This window comes from Polyodon spathula, chromosome 17, assembly GCF_017654505.1.
Source record: "Polyodon spathula isolate WHYD16114869_AA chromosome 17, ASM1765450v1, whole genome shotgun sequence".
Lineage (NCBI taxonomy): Eukaryota > Metazoa > Chordata > Actinopteri > Acipenseriformes > Polyodontidae > Polyodon > Polyodon spathula.
The window spans coordinates 34,080,575-34,101,654 of NC_054550.1; the positions used below are offsets into that span (position 1 = coordinate 34,080,575).

At 37.1% G+C, this 21,080-nt stretch overlaps 1 protein-coding gene across 2 annotated transcripts; it reads right to left on the reverse strand.

Annotated features, from left to right (window-relative positions):
- Nucleotides 1-845: 845 nt before the first annotated feature.
- On the reverse strand, nucleotides 846-18,948 carry LOC121329600 (coiled-coil domain-containing protein 170-like). Of its 2 annotated transcripts, XM_041275264.1 has the most exons (12): nucleotides 18,722-18,948; nucleotides 18,330-18,391; nucleotides 17,770-17,815; nucleotides 11,248-11,376; nucleotides 10,424-10,668; nucleotides 9,732-9,873; nucleotides 8,969-9,154; nucleotides 6,424-6,741; nucleotides 4,489-4,662; nucleotides 3,417-3,659; nucleotides 2,298-2,534; nucleotides 847-1,829 (listed from the first exon to the last, which is right to left on the reverse strand). In XM_041275264.1, exons 1-12 carry the CDS (start codon nucleotides 18,866-18,868, stop codon nucleotides 1,533-1,535), a joined length of 2,226 nt encoding a protein of 741 aa, XP_041131198.1. In that variant the 5' UTR covers nucleotides 18,869-18,948; the 3' UTR covers nucleotides 847-1,532. The 2 variants fall into 2 exon arrangements, with proteins under 2 accessions (XP_041131199.1, XP_041131198.1); XM_041275265.1 differs by lacking the exon at nucleotides 2,298-2,534 and having other exon boundaries at nucleotides 846-1,829.
- Between the last annotated feature and the right edge of the window lie 2,132 nt (nucleotides 18,949-21,080).

The window sequence follows — 21,080 nt, forward strand, 5'->3', positions numbered from 1 at the left end:
AACAAATATTCACAAGCCACATCCTGCTTTAGTGACTTCTTTGAGTTATCCTGAAAACCCTTCAGTAACTGAAGAATTGTAGGATTGAGACATTATGAACATAATTCAGATAACATCTGCCGGAATCCAAAATAGAAGCACAGTATTTTATTTCAGATTTCAAAATGTCACATTTTTTAATTTTTTGTCAGTTTTTCATTTAGTATATAGAAAACTACAAAGCGGTGTGTAATTTAATATGTTAACGGAACATTATTCAGCAAGTTTCATTCGACTGAAGCAAAAGGCCTACAGGGTGATACAAAACATCTGTCCATAGCTGTAATGGCTGAGACACAAGACAAAAGGGATTGCTTTTGAAATGTATTATAATTTATTGTTGAAAAACATACATATATTTACATACCGCCTGTCATTTAGACAAGTGTACATACATGTTTCCATTGTCCTTCCTTTAAATTCAGTTATTTGTAACAGTTCAAACATAATTAATTCAGCACACATATAATCCTCCTTAAAGAGAAATATTTTCATTGTCAAAAAAAACTCTATTCTTAATTGCAGTGCCTTTTATTGAAAACATAACCAGGCATGTCTTTTATGAAATCAATTTTCTGTCTTAAATTATATCTACCTAAACATTTATGATACAGCATTACAGACTGAGCCTTCATCTTCCATAAGTGTCATTTCAATAACCCAGGTCTTGAGCGTTTAAAATGTTAGTAAAAAAAGCTATAACCCTGTACTTCTAACACTGACATTCTTCCTTAAAAATCAATGATATTTTCAATGCTTACAGAAGATATTTGACTTAAAAGAATAATTTAATAAAATAAAATAAAACAATGATAAAAAAATTAAAAAAAAAATTAAAAGAAATCAGGCTTTTGGTTTGTCTTGTTTTTACAGTAGAAACGTACACAGTATCTGTTTTTACATCACTTTTTTTTTAATTAACACATGCTTGTTTAAATATTATAGGCTGCCAAATGATTTTAACTGCATCACAACAACATTCCATGTTGATCTGTAATCTAAAGCAAACAAACAATCTGAGGTTGCGGGGTTCCACCTTTATGATCTTATCAGTGGCTAATCTTATGCTACTAATCTTGAACTTGGCCTAGATCAATTTCCTAAGGCAAAGCTGGTTTCACAAAGAATCAGGTCCACCTTATCTAAAACAGCACTGGATAGTCCAAAATGCTAATTGGGGTCAGTGAAACCAACCAGTAAACAGGGTAGTCGAAGATTAGTGCTATGAGGTATCTGTGAAGCTAGTAATATATTAATCATGTTGGTGTTTTGCTTCATGTTTAATTAATTTATTAATTTAACTTATTAATATAATTAAATACAAAAAAAAAACTAACAAACAAACAAAAACAGTACAGTGAGTTTTAGGACAACAATTCTTGAGAGTCCTAAATAAGCTGCAACTGGTATACAGTACAATGATCATTTTGTTCATTTTTGTTTCTGTTTATAAACATGAAAGCCTATTGGCCCATGAGGTGTACTTAGCCGTTTTACCACTTTGCTGATTTGTTAGCTTTACCAGGCTTCTTTTCAGAAGAAACATACTGGACTTTGGCTTGGCTGGTTGGTGGTGCTGTAGCACCAAAGTGCTGTGGCTGGTTGTAACCGTCCCTGAACCCATAGTGCAGTGCAGCGTGGGAGCTATCCGGATTGTATGCTGGGTCACCTTGGTTCCCATAAGGCTGGACACAGCTCTTTAGCTGAGACAGAATCTCATGGTCAGGAATGGACATAGTGCTGGTGTTGAATCCCAGCAGCCTTGTGACAGATTCTCTGAAATCTATAAGCTGGAAAATGAGAAAGAGACAAACTCATTTGAGAATGGTGGAGGTCATCTGAAAATTAACTGACTTTAATCATGGGTTTCATGCAGTGTACAGATGAAGAGAAGATTTTATATATTTTATTGGACTAACTAAACAATAATTAATCACAAGCTTTCAAGACTTCAAAGATCCATTCTTCAGGTGAAAGTAGGAATGAGAGACTGATGTTTATATGCAGTGTACTGAAACTCCATAGTGGCACTGGATGTTGTCACAAAGTAGTTGTATTACTAGAATCTGTCTAATATCAGAATCTAATATCACTTGTCTTTCATCATAATATATTTTAATCTTACAAACATTAACACCAAAGCAAAGCATTATACGTTGTCATTGTTATATTCACGAAACAAAACAAGGGTTGGTAAGATCCTGTTGTACAACTCGCTTGTACACTATTTCGTAACGTATAATTTATTTCAGCCTCACCCTTTTCTCTCTTGTGGCCACTTGTTCCAGCGCCCTCTTAACGGTCCGTAGCTCATTAGTGATGGCCTCCAGCATGTACTGCGCCCTCTCCTTCTCCTCTCTCACCTCACTCTCTGTGTGGTCTAGCTCTGCTTTCAGGCTGACAACTTTCTGAGCTGCCTTGTCCTTGATTTTTTCCACCGCCTCCAGTGACTTATTTAGCACTTCGATAGTTTTGCTCTGTTCGGTGGTTTTTACCTGCATGAGAAACTGTGGTTACAGCTCATACTTCTTGACATTGATTATGTAGAAACGTTAACATTTTCCCAACAGTACTTTAACGCCTCATTTATTTTTACACATTTAGAAAATAGAAATACCAAATACTCTTAAAGCCCAGTGATTTTGCACTCAAATATTACATTCTAGGGGTCCCCGAGTGGCTCATCCCGTTACAGCGCTGCCGCTGGGAGCGCAGGATGAGTCACACAGCTTGGACGGCACCAGTTCGCATCTGAGCTGTGCAAAGAGGCTGAACTTGCTGGGGACTCCAAAAGGGGCGTCAGATTGGAGCTGATGCTCCCAAGATGGGGAATGGGAAACCAGCAGAGATTGCTTTGCCTCATCGTGTAACAGTGAACCCTACTGGCCAGAGCACAGAGCACATTCAGAGGGGATAAAAAGCAGGGCTGATCTCTGTTCTCCAGGATCGGTAGCCCGCCGACCTCTGGTCCGGATTGCTTGGCGTAAAAGCGATTCTGGCTTTAGGCTTGTGAGAACGGAGGATGCTCACGCACCCTCAGAATGCCTGTGCTGTGTTGGGACTGCGGTGAGGAGCAAAAACATAATTGAACATTCCAAATTGGGAGAAAATAAATCAATAAAAATAATAATTGGTATCAACTTGGTCTTGGATGTTAACCTAATATTTACGATTGACAAGCAGTGGCACATGCATTTAACGACAGATTGTCAATTTAAACTAATACCTGTAAACCCATGAAATATATTAATAGCAAAGGTGAGATATAGGCCAATACTGTATGATTAGTTTTAGCTCCTGGTCCAGGTTATTTGCATCATAAAATGAGGAGTTTCCCAACAAAAATGCATACTCTCCCTCATTAATCCTACTCTCACCTGAAGGTTTTTGGTTTCAGCAAGTTTGTTCTTCAGAGTCTGGTTGGAACACTTCGCTTCACTCAGCTGGTCCTGAAGCTTTTCAATCTTCTTCTCAAGCTTCTGCACTGTTTCACTCTTTTGTTTCTTCTCCATCATCAGCAAGAACTGTGTTTCCTTTGCACCTTCCAGGGTCTTTATTTTTTTGTACAGGCCTTCCAGTTCTGTCTTCTTGCTTTCCAGTTTTTCTTTCTGTGACGCTACCTACAACAGAAAACAAAAGAGCAATATTTATATAGGCTCTCCATCTGTAATTCTGTAATGTCTTTTTACAACACAAGTGGCACCCTGGGAGCCATTTTAAGTTTCTTAAAAGAATCAAAGGCAGATTTTTTTGTGCTTTTTACAAGCACCGATATGATTGGTTGTAGGTTGGCTCTCATAGTGGTTGCTGTTGGACGGATCAGCATGTTGACTGCAGATATTTCTAACAAGCAGGGAATACTGTTCACGCTCTTATTCGTGGTGTGGAATCTACTATCTGGGACTCTTGGATTCTCTGTCCTGGATAGCTAACAGCCCTTCCATTAAGATTCAAGCTCATGTGAAATAATGGTTTGATTTGTATTCCACTCACTCACCTTCAGCCAAGTGTTCTCCAGTTTCTCTTTAATACACCCATCAAAGATAGGAAAAATGTCCAAACACTATCAAATTGTGATGGTATTCTACTTTATAGACTACGGCTTGTATCTATAAAACAATGCAGTTTAAATGATATAATAGCACAAGACCTTTTTTAATGAAAAAGCTACAAGAAGTAGCCTCCCTGCCTCCTTCAGTTTATAACCTTAAAAGACCATGGAGCTGAAAATACTCCCTTTGTGTTCTTTAGTACCCCCCAAACCTTATATTATTCTTTTAAATATAATTTATACTTAAGTGCTTTGGGAATCTAAGTTGAATATATGTTATTGGTACATATTGTACTGCATAGAATGGTATGACTCGAGAGATAATAACACAATGGAATTTCACAGAAAGACTGCAGCGTTTCTGCTGTCCCGCATAGCAGATTCTTGTCATCGCTCACTTTCTTCTGCAGAATGTGGATCAGGTTCTTGCAGTCAGAATAGGACTTGCCATCAAGGCTCCCAAGATCCTCTGCTCTGGTCAGCAGCACGTCGTACTGTGAGTGGAGAGGATCCTCGGAAATATCTTCTTCCACCTTTAGCTTCTTCCTAAGTTCATTTACAAATTTCAAGTGCTACAAAGAGGAAAAGGCACTTGTAAAAAACTAAAGAATTTTAATTAAAAAAAGCTGGAGTCTTGTAAAACACGCATTGCCTTTCCTATTATAAAAAGAACATAAGCAAGGCTGATGGAGATTATATGTTTAGTTGTTGCTGGCTTTATTTCTATCTAACATTCTGCTGTTTTAATTAGGAAGCACTGAAGTACATGCAAGGTGAAGTCACACTTGCAGATTTAAAAAACAGAACGCTATCTCTTATCTCTTCTACTTGTGAAATATTTGTATAAACATTGTATTGTACACATTACAAAACACATATCAGAAATCACCTAAATATTTGCCAAAATTCCAGTACAGTGTACATTGTATCTTGTGTACAGATTTTATGCTGTGCATAGAACCCCACGCCTAATTCCAATGTTCAGAATTATTATTTTTTTAAAACCACATACCTGGTATTGTTTGTAAAATGGATCATCCTATTAACTTCACTCTTTCTTTACATTTTTGAGGGATAAAAGCTATGTTTTACAAAAAACCTAAATATGTTTTGCTTTAAAGCTAGTCCCAAGAACAATCTTCATTTGTGTGATTTGTAATAAGTTCATATGTTGTGTGTAGGGTGTCCTCTTGCCCAAACTGCATGAGGTGACATCTCTTTACAGTAAGAGACACCCTACACACGACTGACAAAATAAAACATTCCAGTGTAGCAAAAAGAGAGAGACTGCGATACTGTGCTTATATTGGGTGTCAAGGGTCAAATTCTTAAACCAATGGGATTCTGGTAAATGGATAGCGCACTTGTTGCCACTGTAGTTTATCAACAGGGACCTCATGTTCTGGTTAGAATGTTGTTTCTTTCCTACCTTCTTTTTCTCTAAGAACAAACTATGTGTAAGTAAGTCCTTTGAAGCAGAGTTTCCATGGAGGTGCCGAAGGGACTGCCTCTCCTCCTCTAGCTGCTGCTCTGTTTTCTGTGCACGTCTCATAGTCTCGTGCTGCAGCTCACACTGCTGCTCCAACTGCCTGCTCAATTTACCAATTCTCTTTTCGCATTCCTCCTCTTTCTGGATATGGGACACAACTCAGGAGTCAGTGTATGTTCATTTACTTCATCTGTCCCAATCTAGTGTATGACACTAGTGTATGACAAAGATGAAGGTATCTCTTTTTTTACCCAACAGTATGAAAATCCTAGCAACAGCGTTGTCCAAAGGTAAATGTTTTTTTTTTTTGTTTGTTTGTTTGTTTGTTTTCTCTGTATTTGCCTCTTGGCCATGTCTTTTTTGTTTTAGATGGATACATGAAGGTTATTCTCATTAAAGCAAAACCCTTAATGGTCAGTTTGCTGTTCCACATTGTGTTACATTTTGTGAAAGTACAGTTTCAAAACACCTACAAAAACATGTTGTTCTCATCCACGTACACTTATTCATTGCAATGGAATTAAAAAAAAGGATGTTATTGAATGGAACTCATTGCACATAAAAATGCCAGACAACTTCGAAATGTAATAAGCTTTGACCCAGGAGCTTGATAAACACGTAATATAAGATTTTGTTAGCAATCTGTACACTAAATAGTTTAGAGTACTAATCCATCAATCAGCTGGCGACTCCATCAAGCCTTACCCCTGTACAAGTAGATACTTTTCTAATTATGAGCATATTGTAAATGATTCAATTGGCATGGGGGACTGTGGGGATCTCTCAAACGTTTTAAACCAGCAATAACCCGAGAGTAAATAAGTTCAGAGCCTGTGGTACTCACATGCTTCCTGTCCCTCACTTGACTGCAGAGTTCTCGTATTCTTTCTATCACAGCTTCCTCTGACTCAGGCACGGTTATTAAGCCGTTGCTTAAAAGGTTTGTCAGTTGACTGAGGAAGGTCTTATAGAGATGGTGAGCAGCTTTGGCTTCATGGAGCTTGGAGTGCAAGAGATCCTCCGTTTGCTTCTTCTCGTGTTCTGTATGAAGCTGCTCCTGCCTTGAGGCATCCCAGGCCTTCTGGCTCTCTTCCAGTCTTTCCCACAGCAGCTTGCCTTCTCGGTTTGAGGTTGCTCTGGCCAGAAGAGCCTCGTCTCTTTCCTGTGCGGAATTAAAAAAAAAAAAAATAATAACCAAGAAAACGAGTTATATTTAGTAGAGATAGGCTTGCAGTAATTGTAGAGATTAAAAAAAAAAAAAAAAAAAAAAACATCTTGAAGATAACATCATGGGAAGCATTAAAAGTACAGGAAATGATCTTCACTCAAACCAGCATCTGGTTGGATCTGTAGAGTTTGTTCTCTTCCTTTTTATTAGTTTTTGACAAATGTAGTTCCTGTTAAAGGCTCCAGACGGACTGTACTGGATTGTGGATATGGCCACAGACATGTCTTTATTGATTTCCCGCACTGATCTGGCAGTACGCCTTGCCTCGGTCAGGACCCATTGGGTTGCACGGCAGTGTGTTGACGGTCCAGCTAGTAAAACCAGCTGGCCGTTGGTATCTGCAGTCCCTGAGTTAACAGCTAAGATAGACAACACACAAGTGAGTCACATGGTACATGATTGCTGCAGGTACAGGTTGTAAACCTGTGCAATCCAAATTAATCATAGCAGGTGTCTAATTTATGTACTGATGGATCTGCATGTTTAAATCTTTAAAAGAAGAGGACTTTGTGAACAATATCTAAAATAGTAGGTCTATTTGGACTGTAATTGTATAGTATTTAGTGAGCTTAGAAACACTAGTCATGTTTACAATGTTAAAGGGCTGATTAACTACTGATTAGGCCATTCAAATGTATTAATTCCTGAATGCAAAATAGTGGATAAACACAGAACATCCAGGGCCATGTGTTCAAAGTTTTCTATTCTTTAATTAACTCCTATTTCTTGAAAGAAGAAAAAATCATGGTTACAAAACACACTGAGAGCGCTGAAGAGAACTTGAAATATATATATACACTTTTTGGTTCAGGTTTTGTAAATTTAATAGGTGTTTTTACATCTTTCGAAAATGGGAGTTAATTAAAGGCTGGAGTAAACCGCTTTGAGAATATAGCCTCCAGTGGCTGCAGATCGAGCTACAGTAAATCAATTTCTTATTAGAATTACATTGGTACGTTTTAAGACTTTTTATTACTTTCAAATTTATAATCCGAAGAAGAACTTTAGTAAAACAATATTCTTATCTTTGCAGTAGTTTGAATAGATATTGAATATTCATTCCATGCACAGGGATTAAAAGAACAATAGATAATTTCACATATATTAAGGCAGTTTTATTGAATAAATGTGCAGGTTAAAAATTGATCCCAGTTTCTTAAAATGCATTTGACATTTCAGCATTACATTTTGTACACTATTGGATCTTATTTCAATGAAGACTTAACCTTTATTACTTTGAAGCAACTTTTTTATTACTTATTTATTTTACTCCAGGAGGCTCAATAGCATTACTACTGCAATATAGGCCAGACAGATTATAACATGGTACTCCGGTTTCCAGCAGTAGCATGAAACACTTTTTGGTAGAGGGTTCTGAATTTGGCTAAATTCGATGGACACCTTAAGTCGGATACTGGAGCATTTATATTTTTCAGACAGTATTTATCCAGTCACAATTATTTATATATATATATATATATATATATATATATATATATATATATATATATATATACACACACACACACACACACACACACACACATGGCTTTGATGTTCATCAAAAAGTACTTATTCCATTATCTCCCTGGCTTTCAATCAAATTGAGCATCACTGTGCCACTCTTCAGTTTCCAAAAACATTGATGTGCTTGTTTGCTTGCATAAGAGTGGACTGGAAAAATACACAGAGATGCAGAATAAAAAAAACTGTCCAAGATAGAGAAATCTGAAAAAGTTATTAAAAAGTACAATACATCAAACAAGCACATATCCAAACTCTGAATGTGAAAAGCAGGAAAAGCAGTGTGTTTGTAGATCTGTGACAATTCAATGAAGACAATCGTTACTTTTGAAATCCTAAGCCATATCTAATACATGATTTTTCAAAATGTTTATCAAGTTTAATCTGCTTGTGCTTAGGCTCAGTATCTACACACTGCAGGCCATATACAGACTATATGACTTTTTACTATCCATAATAAAAAAGCTTGAGAGAAACATATTTTAAATGTAGAGCTTGGCAATTGTGTAGTATATGTAAAGGAAACAGCATGCTAAATTGTAAAACTTCTGTGCACATTTATCACGGTAAACTTCAATAATGGATGTGCATTGCCAGCACTTATTAAAACCTTAACAAAAATGAAAGCATCCTTTACCTTCTTCAGTATTTTGATCTCATCAGTACAAGTAGCCACAGCCCTCTTCTGCTGGCTCACTTCCGAGACAAGCTTCATAATCGTCTCTCGACTTGCCTTGAACTTCTGGTCTTGGCTGGCTAGCGCATCCATTAAACTTGCAATTTTTACTTGCTGTTGAAAATGTTCCTCATGTAACTCAGAAACCTTTGTGAAAAAACAACATGATGAGGAACAAACATTCAACAAATGCTAATGATTTTCCTCTTAGAACAGAACCAAAAAATTCTGGTGATATGAGATAACAACATTAACTCATTCTACCCATTCTGAAGCTTCTCTGTGTTCAGTGCTAATGAAAGGCTGAACGAAGTTGCAAACAAATGAGAAATAATATAATAAACCTTGCCATCTTAAATTTCATGCATTAACTCAACCACAGTGCCTAATTAATCAATGAATCAACATAGAATTAATTGGGACCCATTAGTTACAAACTAATTTTCGCAGAAGCCCCAGAACTTGTCAAGCACACGATGATTCATCAGCTAAGATCTCTCTCAACACATTACCACCTGCCTATGACAGGTATTACAAGAACAGCATCCTCAAATTGTAGTTTAAAAATAGCACATTTTTCATTCATATTGTATGTATAGAGGGAAATCAAATAATTTTAACCATTTCAAAAATGATGAGCAGCAGAGATGGACAAAGAATCATCTTCATATTTCAAAGTTATGCATTACTGCATCAAAGATTTTAGAAGTAGTTGTAGTCTTACTTTTAATATCACAGCATCAATAGGGTTATCTGGCTTTGTGTTAATCTTTAGGCATGTTGCAAGTTTAGCTGTGATGTCTGTCAACCTCCTCTCCATGTGTGTTGCCTTTTGTTCAGCATCCTCTCTCTCTGAAAGTTGCAATCTGGAATCACAGGCATTCACTGTCATTTGCAATGATATCAGGGTTAACTAACAAACTGAACATGTAATCCACTGCCAGGTCATACAGAAATCTATCTGGTGCATAAAAAAGGCCTGACTAGTTTGTCACAAAGTGACTTTTAGATTATTTGATTAATTTGCATCAGTGTTCATATACTGTATATATCTACACTTTCCAGAACATCTTTGAAATGTTCACTGTGCTGGAAATAAAACACTGTACTAGTATTGTTTGTTTGTTTGTTTGTATGTATGTATGTATGTATGTATGTATGTATGTATGTAGGTATCCCAACAGGATACAGCTATTACTTTCCAACCCCCACAATGTTCTGATTGCATTGCACACCACCCCTATCAACACTATCACTGACTCCTACAGAAAGTGAGAAATTTTTCTAAGAATACCAGATGTGCTCCAGTGTTCTTGCTTTTCATAAGCCACAGTTCTGGCACACCAGTTCTATCACAATGGCAAAAACTTTCTTGGTGAAGTCAGGTATTAAACATTATAAGAACGATCAACTGACCTCAGTCTGTCTTTAAGTTCTGTGACCCTTTCTTTAAGCTCTCGGTTCTCTCTTTGTAAAGCATGGAGGCTGGTATCTGCCTGTGACTTGGTTGCTGACAAGGTCTCTGTCCCTTTGGCGTGGTCTCTCAAAGACATGATGAGGGAGGCCTGGCGGGCACTGTTCTCCTTATAGTGCTCCAGCTCAGCCTTCAGCTTCACCATGGAAGCCTCCCTTAATGCCAGTCTATTCTGGAGATCCTTTACCTGAATAAAAAATGTGGTTTACCAAAAGGCGGCACCAGCTTTTTGATGAAGAGTTGTTTCAAGTTGTTTGTTTTTACAAGGATTACGATCAGAGCTCCAGTTCAGTGGCAATACCCCCTTTTTATTTGGACCACTGCTAAGATTTACTATGACTAATAAATGGAGTCTGATCTGTGAGCAACAAAGCAGTATGTGTTACCAATGTTTCTTATAAGAGTACACTGAAAGGCTGAGTAATCTTACAAGACTATGTGACACATTGTGATATATGCTACAAGACAACTCCTTTTCCAAGGCTTCTAGCACTCTTTTTTATTTCCAAGTGTGTTGTGTACCTGCGAAGCTGACTGGCTGGTGTGGATGAATTATTAACACAGCTACTGTGAACAAAGTGGAGGATAAAAAAAACATACACAACAGAATAATAAAAGAAAACTAAATAAATCATTGCAAGATAATGCAAGCTTTTACCACTACACCCCTATCGCCAGCCTCCAGGTCAGATTCTCTGTTGATTATCATCCAACTGACCAAGCATCCTGCTTTCATTATGATAGCCCTGTTGCTCCAGTTGTTTACCTCAGCTTGTTGGCTGTCAAATTTCACCAGCAGCGCTGCATATTCACTGCGAGTGGTGTCTGCTATCAGCTTGTAGTGTGACAGCTGGGACCTTGAGTCTGGAACATCTACCAGAGGGTCAAACAATACCTATGAAAGATGAATATAAGCAGTCTCTTTAATTAACAAGAAACATTATTGTTTGTTTGTTTGTACACACACACACACACACACACACACATATATATATATATATATATATATATATATATATATATATATATATATATATATATATATATATACATATATATATATATATATATATATATATATATATCTATATATATATATATATATAATATATAATATATATATATATATAATAGTATTAATTTTTGTATTAGACTACAATAAATATCTTGTGGCATTGGACATTATATTGACTGTATGGGCCATAATTTCCCACTATATGGTCCATATTTACTATATACTGTATATTTGTATATGTTATTTGTGAAATATGACTGGTTGGCTTGAAATATCACATTGATCTCTACTAGAGAGGGAAGATTCAATAATGTCAAATGCCAGTATCATACTTTATTCACAATACGTCAAAACATCTGACATTGAGCTAAACAAACACAACAGTTACTACAATAATCAGCGTATATGACACAATACAATACATACAATAAAATAACAAACCTACCATGGGCTGATCAATCTCAGCAAAAAAAAAAAATTAAAATATTTGAAATAAATACACAAAACCAACCAGCTGCTTTGGATACAGAACAGAAAACTAAGACTCCTCCACAAAACAGAAATTCCTTAAAACCACGCATTCCCTGTCCAGTTACAGGAACTTTGCTCTACAAAGGAGACGAGAGCAGGAACTAAGTGCACCACAGTCTGCATCTGCAAATAGCCTTTAAGTAACAAATACTTGGAACTGTCTGTAGTGCCTGCCCAGTCACAACAACACGAATGAGTCACCCGTTCCACTGACCCGCATTCTTCATTTAAAACCAGATCATTGGTTAGATGACTGGAGAACAAGATCATTCTTATTGTCAAAATGTCCTTGTTCATAACCATTTTCATAAACAGCTGCTTAATCCATAAATGCTCCAATCAGATTGAGTTCTAAAGCAGCCTTGAGGTTGAAGGTCAGTGCTTGTATCGATTGCTGCTGCTCGTGCTGTAGGTGCCCCTAGGAGGTGAAACAACACAGTGGTACAACAACACAACGATCGCCGCAACAAAATGCCTACTCTGGCAACCACTCCAAAAAGAAGCGAGACTTTTCAGTTGTAAATAGATTTGAAATAGATCTATTTAAAAAGCTCTAAATACACTATGTAATAAAGTGCTCAATTCACATACTTGTGTTGTTAATTTTTTTAACTAAGGGCCTTTGAAATATATTCCCTAGCTTTGTATAAAGGTCTGCAGTGGTGAAAGAGAATGATTTTAACAGTGCTGGTATTTTTATTATCTGCCATAAAACTAAAGCAAAGAGTATTCACCAGACTTGATTGAGAGACGTAGTTCTGACAATGGTGTCCAGGTGAGGCAGGTGCTACTGGGCATCACATTACACATACAGTAACTGCTTCAGGAAAGTTAAGTAAATGCACGGGTGGCAGCCCTACTTGATGAATAGCCAGGGGGGAATATGCCAGTGATTAAAAATAAAACTGAACAGAGCATCAGAGCAAGGTAATGCCACAGTCAGTGTCAGAGCATCAGAGCAAGGTAATGCCACAGTCAATGTCAGAGCATCAGAGCAAGGTAATGCCACAGTCAGTTTCAGAGCATCAATGCCACAGTGAGTGTCAGCTCAAACCCTGAAGCCACTTTCAAAACAAGCATCAATCCATCAGGCAAGAGAAGTGATACCATTTACTACTACAGAAACTCAACACTCGGTAGCTACTGTACAAGGGAGCAACAGCTCCATCTAGTGTTTAAAAAAGGCAATACAAGGTTATGTCAATTGAGACGAAATGATTTGTGAATTTCTTTCTACTTTCATATTTTTCTCAAATTGCTCGCAATACATTTTTGACCCATAATGCATTTGCATTTCCATTCAGTGTTGTTCATAACACTAATTCTTCCAGGTCTTCATTTGCTTATTGTCAGGGGCAAGAAGGAAATCTAGGCCAGGGCTTCTCAAACTCGGTCCTGGGGACCTTCTGTGTCTGCTGGTTTTCATTACAACCCAGCTCTCAATTATTTATCTAGACCCTTAATTGAACTGATAATTTGCTTAATTAGACCTTTTTACTTGTTTTCAGCTCTTAAACAGTTGCAGTTCTAGTTACTTATCAATTGTTATAGCTAACTTGAAGTATGCAACTGTTCAAGAGCTGAAAACAAGTGAAAAGATCTAATAAAGCAAATTATCTATTCAATGAAGGGTCTAGTTAAGTAATTAAGCGCTTGGTTGAAATAAAAACCAGCAGACACAGGGGGTCCCCAGGACCGAGTTTGAGAAGCCCTGCTCTAGGCATTACAGCAAAGAGAACAATAAGTGTAAAACCTGAGAAAAAGGTTTTCTTTGTCTTTCTTCTTACTGTAACATTTGAATAAAAATGCTCATTTTTAATAGTTAGTTAAACTAGGAAAGCAGTTTCTAAAAGACAGCTAAACACCCGTCTTTGACTACTACTATCTCACTGTAAGATCGGCAACTAATTTCTCAAAAGTAAAGCAATCCCTTTAGTTTAAAATAAGTTGTTATTGTGATCGCTGCACGTATTCTTGTGATACATTCTGCTACTGAGACAAAAGAAGTGTGGGGTTTGTGCAGCTTCAGAGTAATTCAAATCTGAGCAACACTACTGTTCTGAAATTTAAATAGATTCTCAGGGTAGTTAAAAGAACATACATAAGGCTGTTTAGCCCTGATTAGGTTGTATCAATGTAACTCACTGCACCTGCTGCTTGAAGCTAAGCACAATACAAATCTGGGAGATGGCAATGCAATCCTTATTCAGTATACTAGGAACTCAGAAAGGAACAAAATGTACCTTTTAATGACCTAGAGTCTTGTTGTTGGCTTCATTTTCTGGTTAAGATTTTTTTTAAATCTATCCCACCCACAGATCACAGGAAATTGACAACATCCCAAGCAGACCACGTCAATTTAAACTTGTAACTTGTTAAGAATCAGAAAGGAAGAAAAAACAAGGTAGTTTTTTTTTTTTTATATAAGGCAATACAACATTTATTTTAACTTTAATTAAACACATGGAAGTATTCTAAGTCATTTTAAAAACTATTTCACAGTCTAAATGAGTTCCACTATCTAGCAGTAGAAAAAAATTAAGTATTTTTTTCTGAGGACAGATGCTAGCCATCCTTTGGCTGAACTCTGCGTATAAATCCATTCCTCTAATGGAACTTGGGGTTTATAGCCAAATTTATGCCTGTAAACTATGAGAACTGATAAAACCTTCCTTCGGAGGAAAACAATCCAGGCTGACACTTGTTGCTTGCGCAGTCATTTATGCAATGCACCAACTGGCTCAACTGACATCAGGCAACACAAAAGAAAATGTCAGTTTATTTAATAGGAGTAGAGTACTGTGTATATTTCAAATAGTGCAGATACCTATATCATGCGATTCAAGTTAGTCAGCGGAGGGGTAACGACTGAAAAATAGAGCATGGTGACAACTGAGACTCGGTAAATGCATTCCCTGTGAGACAGGAATCATAACCTCACCAGAAACACCCTTTGCTGCATATCCTGCAGGGCTCTAGGTAGTCTCATGGGATCGTATCACCAGCCATGCAGGGATTTATTCTACCATGCTGTAGCAGAATGAATGGGCTTCATCTAATTCAAAGTGAAAATTACATCGAACCAATTGAGCCTTGAATACTCCTTGGGCGAGTCTTCCAAATAGCTTTAGTGAAGTATTTTATCATCAGATTCTACAAATTAACGCTAAAATGTCTTTCAGTTACTTCCCTATAGGAAACTGATCCCCCCCCCCAACCATTTTATCATAAAGCTAAATTTCTTCTAGATTGAATAAACTAATCGTTGTGGTTTTATGGCACTTGTTTCACACCCACTCTGTTTATTGCATATATTTATAATTTCACATTTTAGTTTTCCAGCTAAAATGTTTTTGAATTTGGTCCTCATCTATTGCCTATCTTTTGACAATAGTTTAGTCATCTATTGACAGTTATGTATTACTCAAAGGGGTTTCTTTTGTGTACTCAGGATGACTGGCTATGGTATCTTCTTGGGGAAAGCCAATCAATTGAACACGGCCAGGATTTTTAACAATAGAAGCGCTGTATCTGTTAGAACATGTCCGGGCACGTCTAGCTTGAACCAAAACGTTTAATACCTATTTGTGTGTGTGTAGTGATAGTGAGAAGGGTGGTAATGCTGTAGGGCCAGTCCTGGGGATTTTCAAACAGACACCTTTCTTCAGTCCCACAATATATTTTGACATGGGCTGGACCACTTTCCTGGGTAACGTATAGCAAAAATAATGTGAGATATATATAAAGTACCAGTCAAAAGTTTGAGTACACTTGCTGGAAACTATTTTTTTTAAATAATTGACAGTGTTTTACGTTGTATAAGTTTCTGTAAATACTTGAAAATGAAAACACATGTTACAATATACAAAACAAAACATAAGGAGTATCAAAGCAATTTTCAAGAAAATTGAAAATTGTCTCTAAATCTTGGATTCCTCAAAATAGCCACCATTTGCCTTAATAACAGCCTCACAAACACGAGGCATTTGGTTAACAAGTTTCAGCAGGAAATCACCTGACATATCTTTCCAGCTCTTCTGCAGCAATACCCAGAGATGTAGGGCACTTGTGGGTATCTTTGCTTTGACTCTTCTGTCCAGTTCGTCCCATACAAGTTCTATGGGATTGAAGTCTGGAGACTGGGCAGTCCAGGTCATTAGATTGAATTGTCCTTCACTTTCCTTCTTCGCCAGATAATTCTTGCACAACTTTGAGGTGTGTTTCAGGTTATTATCTTGCTGAAGAATGAAGGACTGCCCAATTAGTCTTAATCCTGATGGAATGGCATGCCTCTGAAGTACGCTATGATAGCCATGCTGGTTGAACTTTCCATGGACTTGGTAAAGATCAGCAACTCTGTCATCAGCAAAGCCACCACAGACCATGATACTGCCTCCTCCATGCTCGACAGTGGGAACCACACATGCAGAATTCATGCGCTCACCCTCTCTGAGTCTTACAAATACTTGGCGGTTGGACCCAAATATTTCAAATTTTGACTCATTGGTCCATAAGACCGACTTCCACTCCTCAAATGTTCAGTTTCTGTGTTTTGGCCCAGGCAAGTCTCTTCCTCTTATTCTGCTCTCTTAACAATGGTTTCTTTGCAGCAGTTCTTCCAGTTAGGCCAGCTTCACGCAATCTCCTCTGAACAGTTGATGTTGAAACATTTGTACTTCTAATAGCATTTAGCTGAGCTTGTATTTCAGGTGCAGTTAATCGCTGGTTTCGCAGACTTGTGACTCGAATTAACTTGTTCTGAGGTCACCCTTGGCCTGCCTGACCTTGTTTGGTCATCATGACTGCCAGTTTCTTCAATTCGTTTGATGGTCTCGGCCTCAGCAGTTACAGACACTTGCAAAGTTCTTGCGATTTGTCTTAAAGATTGACCTTCATTTCTTAAAGTAATTACAGACTGTCTTTTTTCTTTGCTTAACTCAGCGTATTTTGCCATTTTCTGCTCCCTTAACATTCAGGAATGACAAACTCGCCTGTGCTACCTATATTTATAGTAATCATGGACCCTCACCCGTTAACAATACTTGGTGACAAAAGGTTAATTAGGTAACGTGCTAGTTAACTCAGAGAACATCTAACAAAGACATTTTTATACTTAGGTCAGTGTTCTAACATCATGTTATACACATTTCAGACTTTTAACTTACTTGGGCTGCAGAATAAAATCCCCTTGCTTTGGGTGACCATTTCATTGAAATTGACGAGATTTACATTTTCATTTAAAAATTGAATTTCTGAATGCAATTCACTTATTATTGTCAGTTTATATAAGTACACGTATCATATAATGAAATATTAAGTGTTTATAGACAAGTTTATATAGTTAAAAGCATAGGTAATCATGAAAAATTTGGTTTCAAGCAGGTGTACTCAAACTTTTGACTGGTACTATATATATATATATATATATATATATATATATATATATATATATATATATATATATATATATATATATATATATATATATATATATATATATATAGAGATAGAGAGAGAGAGAGAGAGAGAGAGAGAGAGAGAGAGAGAGAGAGAGAGATGAGGATAGATCTAGTTAAGTTTCGATTCAGAGATATGAGCTATTTCCAATTCATTGTGTCTCCTAAATGTTCAGTGTTATTTAGAGACTTACCAAATGTTTGCATTCGTTTCTCAGTTTTTGAAAGGATATATTGGTCTTTAATCTCATTAAAATGTTACTTGCCATATAGAGGTGAAACTTACCCTGGGGGCATCAAGGTTTCTGAGGAAGTCCTGGGCAGTGCCATTCCTAAAACATATAGGAAGTTCTGCATTAAAAAATAGCAAATTGGTTTTATCTGAACATTTCACCAAAAATACTAAGCCCTTCACAAATACAGTATTAGAGAGCAACTGTCTCGGGTTACGATCACTGGGGTTGACCTTGGTCCTCTTTGGTAATAAATCATTGCAAGATCAAATATTACATTTTGAAGAGTCTCTGGTGCATGCTGGTTAGTGGATCATTGAAGAAAACCCCGAAACATGAAGAAGCCAACTTTGAAGTACAAAGGCAACTTTTCAGAGACGAATAAATCATTTTAACAATATAAATAAATACATAAATAAATAAATTTGTGACTCTATCTTGCTCCATCCCATTAGGGTAATTCAACATTTAGTATGTATATATATATATATATATATATATATATATATATATATATATATATATATATATATATATATATATATATATATATAAAAGAGGTTGTGAACCACCTGGACTCATTTGCCGTTCATTGTCCTCATTAACACAATACCTTGTTTCAAAAGCAGCCACGTCTTCTCTCTTCTCCACCCGCATCTTCATGTGTTCCTCAAGCTGAAAATAATTGAAGGCTTTATTTGAAAGCATGGTTGGAGAGGATTATGTCTTCATGTTGTCCATATACTTTACTGTTTAATAATACTTACAGGCCTAAAAAAATAAAATACCATATGCATAATTTTGTTATTGTCAAGTAGAAATGCATTTATATAAAAAGTCTACTTCTGTTGATCACAATTTCCTTTTAAATTAAATATGCTGAATAATAGTAAGACACCGCTAGTCCTTGTGACTGAATGCTTAAACTTATGAATGAGTTGTCTTTTATTGTATATGAGCTTAATCAATAATACAGCATGGTAAGAGCAGGTGCACGGTCCTTACCTCAGAATAGGTCAGGCTGGAGGAGGCTGGGGTAGCTGGGGTAATATATGGCATGGGGGTGTCATCTAGAAAATCTTGCATCCTGCTGCTGACATTCCTGGGCTTTCTGCTGTCAGTCTGGATCCCTGGTCTATGAAAATGTGTCATTATTATTAAAATGGAAAGCCGACAGTATAGTCAGCCAGCTCCCTTCTTGAACTCACTTGTGATCTGCAGTACATACACAACAAGGCGTGGCACAACCTTTCCCCAGGGCTACAGCTTTGCAAGGAACAACGCTCTTTGTGATTGGTTGCTCCATAGGTTGTTCTAAACATGGCATGTTCCTCCTAACGATGACTGTAAATGATTGTGTTACCGTTACCATTACTACCACAACACAAGAGGTGGTGGGTGTGGTCTGTTTCCATAGAAACCATCCAAACAGGTGCAGTGGATGATAACCCAAGAGTCATTAGAGAAACACAACAGAAATGGACCTCATATTGCACAGCAGGAGCTAAGCACTTTGCACGTTCCCCAGATATTGGAAGGAACAGATGACGTGTGTACCTTCTTTCTGCCTTAATCTATTCAAATGAACAAATACATTGATTTTTTTTATTTTTATCACAGAAGTATAGTGACAGTTTTGCTGTTTCTCAATGAAAATAATGTTCCTTATACCTGACCGCCTCAAATATTCATAATTTGTTTGAAGCTATACTCCAGTACAGACATGCATTGAACTATGTCTAGTGCAGTTATTCTATTTTGTTTCATATAAGGTATCAAATATCCTCTAATATCAGTGCAACCAAAGAGATTGACAATGTGACACTTGAGTCATTCAAATAGTCTCTGATTAAGGCGCACACTGTTTGTCTGTGAACTAGAGGTTTCTAGTTGTCGGTCCAGTCTGCCCTGTTACACATGCTTTGCACCAAAGGTAATGACCATGCTCCACAAAACAACATGGAAAGATGCCGTGCCTGAGATGTATAAAGTTAGTTTTACTGTATAGCTTCATTGTCTTGAAAATGTTAAATGTTCAGTTATGTCAAACCAATTGTATGTATTTGCACCTCGCTTGAAGCGTGGATTTAAATATACAACATATGATATGTTTTGCAGACTAAGGCCAAAACATGGTAAATAATATTATATGTTATTACTATATTTCTCCACATGGTGTCTCCCTATGCTCATTTTTGCACAAACAGCACAAATAACACATATTAAACACTTTTGAAATACACCAGAAATATATTTAATTTATATATCTCTCCTGTTATTTGTTGTTTGCTATACAGTATCCAACCCTTAGTTTATGTAGAGATACTGGTATACTTAAAATGCATCACATTGCCCATCGTGATACATACTAGATACAATTAGTTTCTAAATGATAGAACTCAGTTCAGTACAACAGTAGGTACTCCCAAACTGAGTGAATAGTCAAACTGTATTGTAGTAGCATCAAAACTGTCCAGGAATATTACAATAAAAAAAGCTTTTCGAATCACTCTCTCTGATTCACTTGACAACCAATTCACTTTGGGGGGTTTACCTCGTGCTGAACAACATCCCAGGTGTGTGGATACTGGGTCACATCTGAACACCCTGTTGTGAGTCATTGCTTTGTTGCTCCAGTGGAGTGTCACCACACGGGATGTCACTCTGATCTAATAATACAGAGTTCAGGGACACACTTGTGTGTGATCAGGTGAAACTGCCTCGTTGTAATCAATGCCCTTTGTGTTCAGGTGATAGAAGCCAGATTCCTACCTGGTGGCCTAATTAATGGCAGATTTCTGGTGGCAGGAAACTGTAAACTTGCTTTGACCATGGGATTCTTTTTCACAACAGCATGATAACAGTGTAATCCCTGGCGTCTGACGACGGCTTTAGCTGAAACGTTGGTCTGCTTGACTCTTCTCATGTAGTTCCCCTCAGAATCAACCCTGGTGCCCTCTTGAGAGCGTTAGCCTTGAAAGTGGCGGTGCAAGAAGTAACACAAGCAGAAGACCCTTGCAGAGCCCGAACAGAGAAAATGTAGATGCGCAGCAAAAATAATGAATCGAATAAATGATTAGGAATGTCTCTCAGCAGTGGACAGCAAAGCCATGTGGGATTTTAAGTTCTATACAGTACTTCTGAGAATTTAGGCACAACATTTAGTAATCCATCTTCCTGGATATGTCAATGTGTGACTTGTTGTTTTGTAGTATGGTTCCGATCAACTCGTAGTAACCGTAAAATATGATTCCTGATGACTGTTTACTACATTCTTATATTGCTTACCCATAGTTTACCCTGGCTCTATTTCATCACAAACCAGATGCTGTTGAAGTTTAGACTCTCCTGTGCATATAACATT